General features: G+C 51.6%; 1 protein-coding gene across 1 annotated transcript in view; it reads left to right on the top strand.

Moving 5' to 3' along the window:
* The window catches only part of CCDC63 (coiled-coil domain containing 63), a 31,794-nt gene extending 16,105 nt beyond the window's left edge, over positions 1-15,689 (top strand). Inside the window, exons 6-11 of the mRNA XM_014787117.2 lie at positions 432-613; positions 1,340-1,560; positions 7,525-7,599; positions 10,273-10,465; positions 12,028-12,231; positions 15,492-15,689. Of these exons, the coding sequence (XP_014642603.2) occupies positions 432-613; positions 1,340-1,560; positions 7,525-7,599; positions 10,273-10,465; positions 12,028-12,231; positions 15,492-15,643 (1,027 nt within the window). The 3' untranslated portion in view covers positions 15,644-15,689. The remainder of the gene's footprint in view (positions 1-431; positions 614-1,339; positions 1,561-7,524; positions 7,600-10,272; positions 10,466-12,027; positions 12,232-15,491) is intronic.
* Positions 15,690-16,268: the final 579 nt, after the last annotated feature.

Raw genomic sequence — 16,268 nt, 5'->3', positions numbered from 1 at the left:
GGTGTTGGTGATGATGGTGACGATGATGATGGTGGTGATTATGGTGATGGTGATGGTAGTGATAATGGTGATGATGATGGTGATAATGGTGATGATGATGTTGGTGGTAGTGATGATGGTGGTGGTGATGATGGTGATGATGGTGGTGATGGTGGTGATGATGGTGATGGTGGTGATGATGGTGATGATGACGATGGTGGTGGTGATGATGGTGATGTCGATGAGGATGATAGAAAAATCATTTCCTGGGGGTGGTCTAGAGCTAGTAGCTCCTGTCATTCAGGTAAGGAGGGTTGTTCCTCTAATCCCAGAAACTACCATGATTGAAAGAAGTGGTGGTCATTGGCAGAAAGTCCCTCTGGACTGGCTGGGAGAGGGGAGCAGAAGGGAGGAGCGTCTGGACACTCAGGCTCTGCACCCTCCTCGCCCAGGCTGGAAGCCATGGCCCGAATGGCTGCCATGAAGGACCGCCAGCAGAAGGACATCTCTCAGTACAACCTGGAGATCCGGGAGCTGGAGCGTGTCTATGACCATGAAACCAAGCTCAAATCCTTCTTGCTTGTCAAGCTGAATGATCGCATCGAGTTCGAGGAGCAGGCCAAAAAGGAAGAAGGTACACCCTCCTGAGGGGTAGAGGGGACCAGACCTTAAACGATGCTGAGAAGCTTTAGCTCCATCCCAAGGAGAGCGGGGAGCCACAACATGTAAAAGGGTCACGTGCCTAGAAAGATCCAGAAAGATCCTTCTGATTGCCACATGGAGGTCAAATCAGAGAAAGAAGACTGAGTTCAGGAGAGTTGGGGCTATTGCAGGTGTCAGGCTGGAGAGAACACAGCTTGGAGAATGTTCTTGGTTCTGATTCCTTGAATTTTCCAAGTTCTGAGCCTGCTGAAGGCCCTCTGCCAACAGGGCTTCCTTGACCCTCATCCTACTCAAACGTCACCTCCTTAGAGAGGCCTTCCTGGCTCCCTCGCTCCCCCATCACAGCACATTTTGTGTCTCCTCCATTGCCCAGGCCACAGTGGTAATTGTTGGATTTCTTTTTCTGTTTACTTGGATATCTCTTTTTCTTTTCTCTTTTTGTCTGATTCCTCCAGTAGAAGCTCCATGGGGCAGGGATTTTGTATCTGCAGAGCCCAGCACAGTGTCTGGTGCGTGGTAGATGCTCAGTTAGATACCTGTGAAGCGACTAAGGAGTGATGCTCCTGCTCCGTCTCCTGGGAAGGTTGAGCCTCCCCCCCACAGCACAACGATAACGATACAGAGCGCATCTCTCTGCCTGGCACCGCTCTGAGTGGTTCCTTTTCAGACTCACCACTGACGCTTCTCCCTTTTCTAGCTCTCAAGGCAAAGAAGCGCGGGAAGAAGAATAAGGGCGAGAGTTTGGAGAGCTACGAGGTGGCCCACCTCCGGCTGCTGAAGCTGGCCGAGGATGGGAACCTGAATCAGCTCATTGAGGAGTTTCTGGCCAAGGAGGAGGAGAACTTTGCTCGGTTCACGTACGTCTCAGAGCTCAACAGCGACATGGAGACGATGCACAAGAAGACCGAGAGAATCCAGGTCGGGGCAGCCCTCCTTTTCCCGTGACTGGGACCCGCCCGCTCCCACAGCAGCCTTTCCCAAAGTGGGTTCCTCAGGACACTCCTTGAGATGCTCTGCAGGAAAAAGAGCCTCAGGGTCAAATCAGTTTGGGAAACACTATATTCCCCCAGGGTTCCCCTCTACATTTTAACCTTTCTGAAATTGTTTTTTGTCTTTTGATCCATACAGACATTTAATGTGGTCATCTCCCCTCACCTCCAATAAGTGACATTTATAATCCATGGCGTGTTTTATAATCCGGGGTTCAGTAAGCTATAGTGATGGCCAGATATGGCTCGGGGCCTGTTTTTGTACAGCCCATGAGCTAAGAAGGGCTTTTTACATCTTTAAAGGGTTGTAAGAAGAAAAATCAAAGAGGAATATTCAAGACAGACCATATGTGGCCTGCAAAGCCTAAAATATCTGGCCCTTTGCCTTAAAAGCTTGCTGACCTCCGTTTATCAACAGCTTCACAGAACTGAGGAGAGATGGTTAGTTTATCTTGGAGAGAGTTGAGGTACATGAGCAGAGTCAAGGCTCTGACAAGTCCTGCAGGAAAGAAACCCGTTTACCTGTGTTGAACTCATAATTTCCCAAACTTAATTGGTTCCCTTGCTACTGACTCCCCAGAACATATATAAACAGCCTTTGGAACCGTCTGCACAGGACAGAGAACACACTCCGTAGTGTGACATGGCAGCCCCTTCGAAATTTGGCTTCAACCTGCCCCTGCAGGCTCGGCTCCCATCACGACCCCCAAGGCGCCCTCTGCAGCTGTCCCATGCATTTCCCTCCTCTGAGGCTTTTCTCGGGCTGCTCCACACACACACACACACACACTCTCACACACGCACACACACCCCTCCCCCGCCCCCCTGCTTTTCCTCTGATGAAATACCGCTCTTTAGACCTGACCCTGCACGCATGTCCCCTCCTCTGGGAATTCTTCACTCCTCCCTGGGGAGCCACTTCCTTCTGTGATGTCACTACTTCCTGAATGCCGGTTCGTGGATGCTGGCACGCACAAGTGAGTAGGAGCCAAAATATAGGTGAAACCTTTTAATTTATTAGTGATGACTTAAGTTTAATGAGGATTAGGAAAAATATAGCTTGCCGAGCAAACTTGTGATTTAATGGATATGATTACTTAGGGTGATAAGTAATAATAATAACAGTAAACAAATAATGATCAACATAATAAAATTGGTTGATTACAAGAAAACTATTAATAGGTACTAATAGAGAGTGATAGATAGTAATAGGACAGGCGGCACGCGAAAATGGTGGTGGTTGCGTCAGTGAGGGTTGTCGCAGGAAACAGACGCAGCCCCAAAATGGGTAAATTGAGGAGAGCTTTTAAAAAGAGACGATTGACTAATCTAAGGACATTGAGAGAGCACGGGGCCAGCAAGAGAGGGTTGCAGAAGGGGTGTGAGATGGGGGCTGGGAGCAGTTTCTGGAACTGGGGAGAGGTGTGTGGAGAAGGCTGTCCGTGCCTCTTTCCTGGAGGGATGTGGCCAAGCCAGTGACCTGCCAGGGGGTGGGCAAGTCGCCCCAACCTCACCCCCCTCCCACCCTCCCATCTCCCTGGTGTCTCCCATTGGCTGGCCCAACCTGGGCCAGAGGGCAGGCAGCCCCTGCGGGCCTGGGGCGGAGGGCGAGTGGGGGAGGTGGGTGGATTTGGGGCAGGGGGACACATGGAGAATGTCCAGCCGGTGTGTGTGAGGAGTGGGGTGGGGGGGTGGGGGAGGGAAGCCTCTGTCCCCTTTCTGGAAGGCGGTCTTCCAGAGGACAGCGCCCCAGCGTACTCCCTCTGCGTTCCCAGGGCCCAGGGCGGCCCTGCACACCGGGGAGGCCCCAGGAAGTGGTCCCTCCGCAGTCATCGACGTGACCTTCCCACTCCTCTTGCGGACTCTCCTTCCGTCCTTTAGCCCCACAGCCTGGCTCTGGCATTAGGACAAGAAAGACGGCCAGGGGCCAGCCCCGTGGCTTAGAGGTTGGGTGTGCGCGCTCTGCTGCTGGCGGCCCGGGTTCGTATCCCGGCTGCACACTGAGGCACCGCTTCTCCGGCCACGCTGAGGCCGTGTCCCACATACAGCAGCTGGAGGGATGTGCAACTATGACATGCAACTATCTACTGGGGCTTTGGGGGGAAAAATAAATAAATAAAAAAAGTAAAATTATTAAAAAGAAAAATAATCAGCTCAAAATAATCCTTAAAAAAAAAAAAAAAAAAAGAAAGACGGCCAGACTCCTGCCCTTTCTGGGCCTCAGTCTCCCCATCTGTACCGTGTCGTACTTGGACTAGAGCAGTATGTTCCAAACTTTTATAAAAAAGCTACGGAACATTTCTGTTGAAACCCAGTCAGGAGGAAACACCGGTATAGAAAACAGATAACATGGAGCAGTCCCGGATGAAGGGGTGGGGAGGGTCGTGGGAGGGGGTGCCCAGGACCTTACCTTTTTGCTTCTTGTGGCACCTCTGCTCAAAATAGGGTTCAGGTAAAAAAAAAAAAAAAGAAAAAAGTTAAAAGCAATTAGAATTCTAACATCTGATGTCACCCCCACCTAGAAGGCTGGGGTCAAAGGTCGTAAACTGGTTGAATCCTGCCTTCATTCTTCTTTTGCTTGGTCTCTTCCACCCCTCAATTTTTACCACATTTAAAAAATCAGGATATTCCACATGAAAATCTGGATTTCTGGTTTATTTTGGAAAATGAGATCTGACAACTCCAGCCCACATTCCCGCCGGATGCTGAGCACCCTGCCCCCAAAACCGGGCCAGGCCACTCGCCCACGTTCGCCGAGACAGCCGAGTCTGAGTTGCGCGTGCGTCCGAGGCATCCAGGCCCGCGAGCCCCGAGGGCCTTTGAGGTTGCGACCCCCAGTTCAGGAGCTTCGCCACTGCCCTCTGGTGGCCATCTGCGGCATTGCAGGGAGGGTCTTGGAGGCAGAGATTTGAAGGAAGGAGGGTGGGGTGGTCCCCCTGGACCTGGGAGTGGGCAGGACTCTGAACCCTCATTTTCCAGGAGGGAGCACCTTACATGCCGTCAGCGGGATGACGGAGAAAAGCCATAGCAGAAGGATGTGAGGACGCCAGTCGCAGACTGAGCCGACCAGGAAAAGTTTCCTGAGCAGAAGTGACCTTGATCTTCCCCCCTCCGTGAGGGTCCCTCTCTCCTGGCTGCACAGCTGTCTCGGGCGTAGGACGAGCGTGTCTGATGAAGGATGGGCGAGTCCCTGCCCTCCCTGGGCTTAGTGTCCCCGTCTGTGGAATGATGTTTGGACCAGAACAGTAGCTTCTGAGGTCTTTTTTTAAGTTAAGAACTGTGCATTTTGGGACTTAAATAGAGCCTCAAACGCCTATTGAATAAGTCCTGAAAACACTTGTTTCCAATGGGAAGGCTTAATAATTTAAAAATCTTATAAGAGAAAGATATGCTCATTGTAGGAAATTTGGAAACTACCTAAGGGTATGATTTTTTAAATTGCCCATTATCCCATTGCCTAGAGACAATAGTTGTTGATATTTTGATGTTTCCTTCTGAATTCTTTTTTTTTTTGGTGATGGTTTTAAAACTTAACATAGTGATTATTATATAGTATATGAAGTCATATATTGAAAAAAATGTTCTTTTAAATACTTGTTCATCCCGCAAGTATTTATTGAGCCCTACTGTGTGCCAGGCACTGTTCTGGACGCTAGTACTATGGCAGTGAACAAATTGACACAAAGCCCTGACCTCATGGAGTTTCTGTTCTGACGGAGAGAAACAGACAATGAACAACAGCCTAATAAATATGTAAATTATATAGTGTGTTAGAAAGCGAGATGTGGTGTGGATAAAAGATGAAGTGGAGCAGGTCCTGAGGATTCTGCAGCAGGTGATGGCCTGGGCAATTGAGAAGTTAAGATCTGAGCAGACTTGTGGGTGAGGGAATAAGCTGTGCAGATCTCTGGGGGAACGAATGTTCCAGGCAGAACGAATAGCAAGTGCAAAGGTCCTGAGGCAGGAAGTGCCTCAGGCGCGAGGGCGCCTGGCGTGGAGAGAGAGATGGGAGGGGGAGGAGGCCATGTCTGAGAGGCAGGGATGGCTTGGGAGTTGGGGAAAGCAAATTCCTTGAAGAGTTTTTGGTGGTGGTTCTGAGAAACAGAATCCGTGGGAGAGTTCTGAGCAGAAGAGGAACACCATTCGACTCAGGTATCTACACAATTTGGCAAATATTAAAAAGTATAAATATAAACCCCAAAATCAAGCAGAATCCCATCACCTGGACATAGCACTGGTTGATCTTTTTGGCAGAGTTCCTTCTTGGGTTTTTTTTTCTTTAAAGATTGGAAGGCTCTCTTCTTTTAATTTTTTTTTCCAAAATAAAATAATTATGTTTCAGATTGGAGAGATCATATTTATGCCTAAGGGAAAATGTAATTCAGAAAAATATAAAGAAAAAGTGCAAGTCACCAAATCACCACTGGGAGATAATGCCAGATTCTGGTGACATTGCTTCATGAAGACAGAGTGTGTCACTCTGGCACACACGCACACACACACACACACCCCTGCAGACCCCCCCCCACACACACCTAGATGCCCGTTTATAATACCAGGGTCGTACTAGAGTTCCTGCTGGTTTCTGAACGTTTTTCCCAACAATTCTTCCTTGATGCCTCCCAACATCTTCTATGTTCTTTTTTTTTTTTCGCTGAGGAAGATTGGTTCTGTGCTAACATCTGTTGCCAATCTTCCTCTTTTTCTTTTTTCTCCCCAAAGCCCCAGTACATAGTTGTGTATCATAGTTGTAGAGTTGTAGCTCTTCTATGTGGGACGCTGCCTCAGCATGGCTTGATGAGCAGTGAGTAGGTCTGCTCCTAGGATCCGAACCTGTGAACCCCGTTCCGCTGAAGCAGAACGTGCGAACTTAACCACTACACCACCACGCTGGCCCCTTCTATGTTCTTTTTAATGGCTCCTGGGGACCCTGGATCCTCTGTGGTCCAATCACAAGATGCTTCTTAAAAATGCAGATCCCCAGGACCCATCCCATCCCTACAAACCTAGATCCTCTGAGAATGGGCCAGGAATCTGCAATTTACCATATTTTTATCTGAGACCCTTTCCCCCGTGATATGAATGTACCGTTATTGGTGTAACTGACCCCCTATCAGTGGACATTTTGGATGTCCCTAACTGGGGGACGTTGTAATTAGTGGCACAACGGCCAGCCGCAAGCAGCCGTCTTTGCCCACGTGTCCTGCTGTTTGCGCGGGGCAGCTTCCTGGGGATGGACTTGCTCGGTCAGAAGGCACGTGCCTTTATATTCGGACCCGCTCTTCCAGCCCAGGGGTTGTCGTCAGATCTGGCCCCTGGACCGGCAGCGGCAGCGTCTCCCAGGAACTTGTGAGAAAGGCACGTTCTCGGGCCCCACCCAGACCTCCTGGCTCAGAGCCTCTGGCAGCGGGGCGCAGCCGTCTGTGTTTCCACAAACCTCCGGGAGATTCTGATTCTCGCTGGGCCTGAGAACCCCTGCTCGGGGGCCTCCAGCCACGCGTGGCAATTCAAGTTTAAACCAATTTAAATTAAATTAAATTTAAAAATCAGTTCCTCTGTGGCACTAGCCACATTTCAAGTGCTCAATACCCGTGTGTGGCTAGTGGCTGCCTTACTGGACGGTGCATACAGAACGTCGCCACCATCGCAGAAAATTCTACTGACTACGCTGTTCTAGAAAATTCTCCAGAAACCCACCCTCCATGCCCTCATCCTCCTTTTAATTAAGAAACATCAGAAAGGACCTCCGTGGGCATAGGAGGGGTCTGGGGGTCCTGGGGCTCCTTGAAACGGATAATTCAAATCCTCGTCGACTCCTGGAGGCCCAGGCTGATTTGTCGGGGTGGTGGGAGGGGCCCCCACTTCTCCTTATGGTCTGGCTCTCTCCGCGCAGGATGAGATCATCCACCTGCGAGCCCAGCAGAAGTCCTCCCACGATGACGGCCGCTCGGTCCTGAGACAGCTGGAGGTGAGCCCGGGCGGGGGGAGCGAGGCGGGCGTCTCCGCTATCTGTCTGTCTGTCTGTCTGCCAGGGGCCTGTCGGTTGGTTCCCAGGAGGAGAAGGACGTCCACCCTATGACTCTAGTGGCCTGGGTCACTTCTTGGCGTGTCCTTCCTCTGCCCCAGACATTGCTGCGGAATCTTGTCCCCAGGGTCTCTCTGTCCACTTTCAAGACTCCCCACTTCAGGGAGCCCAGCCCAGGCCCTCGTGCTGTGATTTCATCCCCGACTGCAAACTCCAGACACGTCTCTCCCTCAGCCTCTTCTCTTCTCCCGCTTGTCCTGGCTGTGGCCTGTTCTCCATCAATAATACTTATTGCAAACATTTCCTGAGTAACTACTGTGGACCAGGCGCTGGGCCATGTGCTCTGGCAGCGCTATCTCGTTTAATCCTCACACAGCCCTGTGAAGGAGGTGCTCTGATCTCTCCGTTTTACAGATGAGGAAACTGAGGTTCCGAGAGGTAAAGTCACTTGCCCAGCATCATGGAGCTGGGATACTGTGTGAGCTTTGCATTGTATTCAGCTGCTAATAACAGGAACCCCAAATAACAATGGCCTAAGCAAGATAGAAGTTCATTTATTTTGTTAAGAAATAAGTCCGGAGATAGGAACTTTTCAGGGCTGGTCATGATGTCATCAGTGACCCAGGCTCCTCCTTTCTGTTTTGCCACCTTTAGTGTGTGGCTTACATTCCCCAAGGATGCCTCATGGTTGCTTTATGGCTGCCCACGATCCAGCCTTCACATGTACATTTCAGGCAGGAAGAAAGTGAGAGAGGCAAAAAAGGCCTTGCTAACTGAGTTAGCCAGCTTAACAACTCTTTCCCTGAAGTCTCAGCCAATGGCTTCTGTGTTGACATCTCACTGGCCATCCCTATTGTAAAGTAGGGCTGGAAATATAACTTTTAGCTGGGCACATTGCCACCCCAAATATAATCGGGGTCTTGTTATTAAGGTGTAAGGGGAGAATGGATAGCAAACGCCTGACAAAGAAATGAGCCCAGAGAGTTTTATGGCAAAGCCCTGTTCTGTCCGATAGTTCCTGGCTCAGGACCTGCTCCTGGGCGGTCTCCCTTCCCTTCTCGGCGCCTTATTTCTGTTCCTGGCGTGCTCCTGCTGGACGGCGACACCGGTGCCTTCTCTGCGGGGCCGCTGGGGGCAGCAGAGCGCCTGCAGCCCCTCGAGCCTCTCCCAGGGCAGGGTGTGGGGAAGGAGACTTCCAGGCAGGGCCGCCCCGAGGAGACCCTCCCCAGGCTGGGCACACGCCTGGGCCCCCCGTCCTCGGCTCAGGGCGTCCAGATGCTCCCGTAGGGTTGAGACGGGGGCCGCTCCGCATCGCCCCACCTCTGCCTGAGGTCCTCTCTCAGCTCTGTGCTCCTCTGGGTTGAGCATGACTTCCGGAGGCCTCTTTCCAGATGCAAATACTCTAAACGGAGAATTTGTCTTCACAGCAGTGGGCTCACAGAGCCCGTTTTTCTCAGCCTCTGCTGAAGATCACTTCTGTCTGCTCTATTCCTGGAACCTTTCCACACGCCCTCTGTGTCATTGTCTCCTGCCCCTCTGGGAGAAGTGGGGGGACCTGTCCCTTCACAGGAGGGAGCAACACAGGAGCTGAGCAAACAGGCCTGGGGAACAAACACTCGGGTATGCCTCTCAGGAAAGCTCCTTCCTAGCTGTGTGACTTCAAGAAAGTGGCTTAACCTCTCTGAGCTTCCGTTTTCTCACCTGTAAAATGGGATAATCGTCACTCTCACTTCCTAGGGCTGTGAAGGTCGAATAAATCACGTATGTGCACGCTTGGCACACTGCAGGGCAGAGAGCTCTGCACGTGGCTGTCATGATGTTGTTTGTCCTGTAAGTCAGTAAAACCACAAGTCTCCCTCACCGTGTTACTAAATAATTGCCCCGGTAAAGAGCTGTGCCCAAGGTCGGGTACTTGGACACCTCAAGACAGGACAACTCAGGCCAAGGTCACATTCCTTCTCTAAGTTCCCTGGGGAAGCTGACGCTGCCCGTCCCGGGACCCCACTTCGAGAGCCTCTGTTTTAAATTGTGGGTGGTGAAATCGGTTTGTTGGATTGTAACCAGCATTTAAAAACAAGACAGAATAGAACAGAACAGAACAGAAAATACTTGAACACACGAAGAATTTTGACCTGTGCAACTTTAATTTCATTTGATTAGATAATGTATATAAACACACACACACACACACGTATGTATCTATATATTATTGGGCTGCAAGGTAAATTGTATTTCTTTCTATGGGCCACAGTTTTTAAAAAATGAGTCACCAGCTTTGAAAAAATACTGTAATCCAGTACACACGCAGACACACTCACATATACGTAAGTGAAACGTATATTAATATAATAAACGTATATTAATATAATATAATATCGTTAAACGATATTTACCCTTACTACTCGCAATGCCTACTAGCATTTTCTGTTCCTTTCTTTTCTGGTCTGTTTTGTTTCATTTTTAAAAAATGCCCGTTGAGGCCCATTAAATTGACTGCAGTTGGGGAAGCCTGGCTCCAGAGGGTCCCAAGCCCTCCTCCCCACCGAGAGTGCTCGTGGGCGGGCAGAGCTCAGGGGGCAGCCTGGCTGAGCCGGGTGGGATCGGGTCCGCCCCCAGGAGAAACTGAGGAGGACCACGGAGGAGGCGGACATGTACGAGGACAGCTGCAGGGAGATCGACAAGACCTTGGGGCATCTCAAGAGCTCGGTGGAGAATCTGTTTAAGAAGATCAATTGTGACGCCACCAAGATCCTGGTGCACTTAGGGGAGACGGGGAAAATCACCGATGCCAACCTCCCGCAGTACTTTGGTGAGTCAAGCTGGGGCCCACTGGACTCTTAGGAACCATTTCCAGAGCTTTCTGTGACCAGGCACGAGGGCTTGTTCTTCTGGAGGTAGCGAGCCCGGTGGAGAAGCACGTGGGCGCTAACGCCAGCCTGCGTGGGTTCAAATCCTGGTTCTACTCTAACTAGCTGTGTGACTCTGGACAACTTTCTGAACCTCTCTGTGCTTCAGTTTTTTTCATCTAAAAAAAAAATGAGGGGTAAATCCAGTATTTACCTCATAAGGTTGTTGGGAGAATTAAATAAATTAACAGTTCTTAGAGAAAAACTAGATGATCATCTCAATAGATGCAGAAGCAGCATGTGATAAAATTCAACATCCGTTCATGATAAAAACTCTCAACAAACCAGAACTAGAAGGGAACTTTCTTAACCTGATAAAGGGCATCTACAAAAACACCGCCACTGCCCCTTCTGAAGCTGGCGCCACCCCCCCCCATTATCCCCTCTCCTGACGGTCCTATCGTTCACCACCCCCCCAGCTATTATCCCCTCTGGTGATGGTCCTATCACTTAACAGTCACCCAGGTAGTTGTCACTCTCTGAATGTATGAGAGTCTTGAGATCCGATAGCAAGTTCCAGATGCAAATCCATCTGGTCCCTGATTTTCAGAGAGAGTAGCAACAGGACAGATAGTGTGAGGTTCATTCAAAGATTTTCCAAGTCTGGTGGTTGCTGAATTGCGATGAGGAGCACCTGGGCGGTGCGGGATACACGCGTGTGTCTGTTGAGCTTGCGTGTCTCTCCGTCCCCCGCGCGCTGAAGTGTGCGCGCTTCCCTCGGGCAGGGCCCGCCTCTTTGGGCTTGTTTTTCCTCTCTGCGTCCGTGGCCTCTAGCGCGGTGCCTGGCGTGCTGGGCGTCCAGAGGTCTGTGGAATGAATCAATGAGTCAACGAGAGAATGATCGACTCTGGTGACTGCTCGGGGCTAGGAAACACAGTGGGAAGGGCAGCTCCCCCAAACGAGGAGGGTCAGGGAAACATTCCTGCGGGTGGCGGGGCCTGCCTCGAGTCTTCAAACACCAGTAGGGGCTATTCTGGGAAGGATGGCGGAGAGGCATTTCAGGTGGAAGGAACAGCATGGGCGAAGGCCTCGCAGCCTGAGACAGAGAGCGCTGGGGAAAAGTCAGTAGTTTAAGGCGGGGCTGCCCGTGGCTCCCAAGTTTTAGTGTAACTGGTGTTTCTCAACCTTCTTTTCATTATCATGCCCTAAGGAGCCTTTGTAGACGTTTCTTTCCTAATGAAATTTTAATACTGTCATTTACTGCATGGCTATTGATGTCCTGTATGTACACCTGTGCTTTAGACTTTGACTCAGATATTTTTGGCTTCTCAAGAACCAAATTTTGCCCTCTAGGGGGTGATGCTGCCCCCTTGAGAATGCATATGATGTAACCCAAGGGAAACCCTTGACCTTATAGGATCTCGTGATCCACCCCCGTTCCTGCCTTCCCCTGTAGCAGGGGCGCCCCCCACATCCCAGGAGCCCCTGTCTTGGCAGCCATCTGGGTTCTGCTGTTTCTCTCCAGCCGTCATTGAGAAGAGGGCCAATGACCTGCTGCTGTTGGAGTCCTACAAGCGGATCCTGGAGATGGAGGGGTCGGAGACCGAGGTCCCGCCCCCCTTCATCAACCCTTTCTGGGGCGGCTCTGCCCTCCTCAAGCCTGCAGAGCCCGTCAAGGTCGTTCCCCCGGTGCTCGGAGCTGACCCCTTCAGCGACAGGTTGGATGAAGGTGAGTCCTTCCCCCCGGTCTTCGTGGGTCACTGGGTCAGGGTCCTAGGGAGCCCGTGCCGGGAGGTCGGCAGTGCTGCTCTCTCTGTGGGTTTGTGGGCTATCAGTTCCCCTGGGTATGGTCAGTTCCATTGGGTAGCATCAGTTCCAGTGGGTTCCATCAATTCCAGTGGGTTCCATCAGTTCCAGTGGGTACCATCAGTTCCTCTGGGTACCATCAATTCCAGTGGGTTCCAGCAGTTCCAGTGGGTTCCATCAGTTCCAGTGGGTACCATCAGTTTCTCTGGGTACCATCAATTCCAGTGGGTTCCATCAATTCCAGTGGGTTCCATCAATTCCAGTGGGTTCCATCAGTTCTCCTGGATACCATCAATTCCAGTGAGTACCATCAGTTCCAGTGGGTTCCATCAGTTCCAGTGGGTACCATCAATTCCAGTGGGTTCCATCAATTCCAGTGGGTTCCATCAGTTCCAGTGGGTACCATCATTTCCAGTGGGTTCCATCAATTCCAGTGGGTACCATCAATTCCAGTGGGTTCCATCAATTCCAGTGGGTTCCACCAATTCCAGTGGGTTCCATCAGTTCCCCTGGATACCATCAATTCCAGTGGGTTCCATCAATTCCAGTGGGTTCCATCAGTTCCAGTGGGTACCATCAGTTCCAGTGGGTTCCATCAGTTCCCCTGGGTACCATCAATTCCTGTGAGTACCATCAGTTCCAGTGGGTTCCATCAGTTCCAGTGGGTACCATCAATTCCAGTGAGTTCCATCAATTCCAGTGGGTTCCATCAATTCCAGTGGGTTCCATCAGTTCCCCTGGATACCATCAATTCCAGTGGGTTCCATCAATTCCAGTGGGTTCCATCAGTTCCAGTGGGTACCATCAGTTCCAGTGGGTTCCGTCAGTTCCCCTGGGTACTATCAGTTCCTCTGGGTACCATCAGTTCCACTGTGTACCATCAATTCCAGAGGGTGCCATCAGTTCCTCTGGGTACCATTAGTTCTAGTGGGTTCCATCAGTTCTCCTGGGTACCATCAGTTCCCTTAGGTACCATCAGTTCCGCTGGGTACCATCAGTTTCTAGTGGGTTCCATTGGTTCCCCTGGGTACCATCAGTTCTCGTGGGTACCATCAGTTCCACTGGGTACCATTAGTTCTAGTAGGTTCCATCAGTTCCCCTGGGTACCATCAGTTCCGCTGGGTACCATCAGTTCTAGTGGGTTCCATCAGTTCCCCGGGGTACCATCAGTTCCAGTGGGTACGAACAGTTCTAGTGGATACCATCAGTTTCCTGGGTACCATCAGTTCCCCTGGGTATCGTCTTGGCTGTGGCCACTTGACTTGGTTTTTTAGGATGCTCCACCCTGCGGCTCAATGGCCCAGCCACAGATCCTGAACTTTAATTATCCTGGATACTTTTAAAAATCACAACTACTTCCTGACCCTTTAAAATGAACCTTAAAATGTCCAAACTTTCCAAATTGGCAAGTTGTGGGCACACAGGACTCCTTGATCCCATCTCTCACCCTCCTCCTGTGCCCTTGAGTCTTACTCCAACTGTGACCTCCTGTGGCCCTGCCCCGTCCATGTCCCCCAGTCCCATGGTTGAGGCAGCTGAGACTCAGTTCATGCCGGAAGCCAGAGGCTTAACAGTGGCCCTTCCGAGCGCTGGCCCGTTGGTCTTCCTTCCCTTTGAGGCAGAAGCTCGTGACTCTCCCCTCCCCGGGGACCCAGCCCTTCTCTCTGAGGATGGGGACAAAATTGGCCCCGCCTGGGTTTTGGAAGGCAGTCTGGCAACACACATGGGAACCTGAGGAATGGGTACACCTGTTAAACCTGTAATCTCACCTGTGGAAATAGATGCTTCAAGAAAAACTTATTCAAGGGTCCAAGACAAAACTGACACATATGTATATTGAGAGAGAGAGAGAGGGGAGGAGGAGGGGAGGGAAAGGAGTTGAGAGGGAGGGAAGGGGAGGTATCTCAATTATGCATAAAAACAGGATGTATAGGCTGACTTACAGCTAGTATTTCTGGGCGGTGGTTTGCAGAGAATTTTGCATTTCTTTTTTTTTTTTAATAATTTTTATTTTTTAGTTTCTTTTTTTAAAATTGATTTTTTTTGAGGAAGTCTGGCCCTGAGCTAACATCTGTTGCCAATATTCCTCTTTTTCTTTTTTCTCCCCAAAGCCCCAGTACATAGTTGTATACCCTAGTTGTGGGTCCTTCTAGCTCTTCTATGTGGGACGCCGCCTCAGCATGGCTTGATGAGCGGTGAGTAGGTCCACGCCCAGGATCTGAACTGGTGAACCCCGGGCAGTGAGGCCGAGCGTGTGAATTTAACCACTACGCCACTGGGCCGGCCCCGAGAACTTTGCATTTCTAAGTTCAAGAATTCTGTATTTAAAGTTTTCTTTTACACTGACCTTGCGTGACTTTAGTAATCAGAGAACAAAAATAGATTTTTTAACAAGCTGTGCCACCTCTCTGAGCAGCGTGCAGGTGTGCCACAGATGAAGGGAGGGGACTGCCCCGCCTGCGGGTGCAGACACACACTCACACGCAAACACACATGCCTCCTGTTGGATTCAGTTGAGGCGACTGCAGCTCAACCGGAGTGAGCTCGGGGTCTGGTGTCAGCCACCGTAGCACCGCTTCCCTCGGCCCTGTGACTTCCTGAACGAGGAGGTGGCGGGGCACAGCGGCTGGGAACACCGTCCTCACAGGGACAGGAGCCTCCGGATGACGTCTTCACTTCTCTTCTGGGGAATGTTGGTAAACATTGGCTTCTCTTAGTCCACCAGCCTCTACAGCTCGTTTGTGTGACTCAGAAGAGGCACCCCTCTGAGCAGATTAATTAGGAAGAGTGCCCCTCTCTCTGGGTGGACATGGCTTGGCAATTGAGTAGGGGCTGGATTTCAGCCCACCCATTCACCTGTGTCCACCAGGTGTCTTTGTGCAGTCTGGGTCCTGAACAACTGCACATGGTGGCCCTGTCTCCTTGATATTAAACCAAACTCACCTTTACATCCTTGTCTGGGAGAAAAAACAGTTATTGTCTGGGCATGCATGAGCAGTATGTCTCTGTCTATGCCCCCGTCCCTGCACCTCGAGAATGTCCACAGTCCCACCCTCGGCACTGTGGAGGGACTTCAGACCAGGCTCGGGCATCCCTGGCCGGGGCAGTGAGGCAGGGCTCTGGGAGGAAGCCCGCCTGTGCTGGGTTGACGCCCCGAGTCGTCACCGAGCCCGTGTTCCGCAGCGGAGCAGCCCCTGGACCACGGCAGCCTCCGGCAGCTGGTGCTCGGCAGCTACACGGCCAGGGAGGCCCGGACGCGGGAGCGGGACTCGCTCTTGGACGGCGGGCCCGAGAGGGGGAACGACCTGAGGCCCAAGAAGAGGGTCACCGTCTGAGTGCAGGGGCCCGTGTGTGCCACGACCAGAGAGAATAAAGGTTTGTTGCGGAGCCCCGGCCTCCTGCCGCTCAGCACTGAGACGGGGGCGCCCAGGCCGGGCCGGGGTGGAGGGCGGGGGGCCGGGGCCGCAGCCGGCAGCGGGGCAGCGGCGTGTGAGGCCGCCGGGCCCAGGGCCCCGAGGCGGAGACGGCACGGCCGCCCCAGTCAGGCGGGGCCAGGGGCCGGAGCGCTGACGGCCGCCCCGGGGCCTCTGTCTGTGTCTCTGGGTGTCTCTGTATCTGTGTGTGTCTGTCTCTATCTCTGTGTCTGTATCTGTGTGTGTGTCTCTGTATCTGTGTGTGTCTGTCTCTATCTCTGTCTCTGTATCTGTGTGTGTGTCTCTGTGTGTGTCTGTGTCTCTGTATCTGTGTGTGTCTCTGTGTGTCTCTGTATCTGTGTGTGTGTCTCTGTGTGTGTCTGTGTGTCTCTGTGTGTGTGTGTCTGTCTCTATCTCTGTGTCTGTATCTGTGTGTGTGTCTCTGTGTGTGTCTGTGTGTCTCTGTGTGTGTGTGTCGTGGATGAGCGTGTCACTGCGGAGCTGTGCCCTGGGCCTCTTGCCCTGAACGGTGCTGCCCGTGAGCGCC

The sequence above is a fragment of the Ceratotherium simum genome, chromosome 35, assembly GCF_057802395.1.
Source record: "Ceratotherium simum simum isolate JZ-2026a chromosome 35, ASM5780239v1, whole genome shotgun sequence".
Classification (NCBI taxonomy): domain Eukaryota; kingdom Metazoa; phylum Chordata; class Mammalia; order Perissodactyla; family Rhinocerotidae; genus Ceratotherium; species Ceratotherium simum.
Note: the sequence above shows the minus strand (reverse complement) of the source record. Positions and strands in the feature narration are given on the sequence as shown.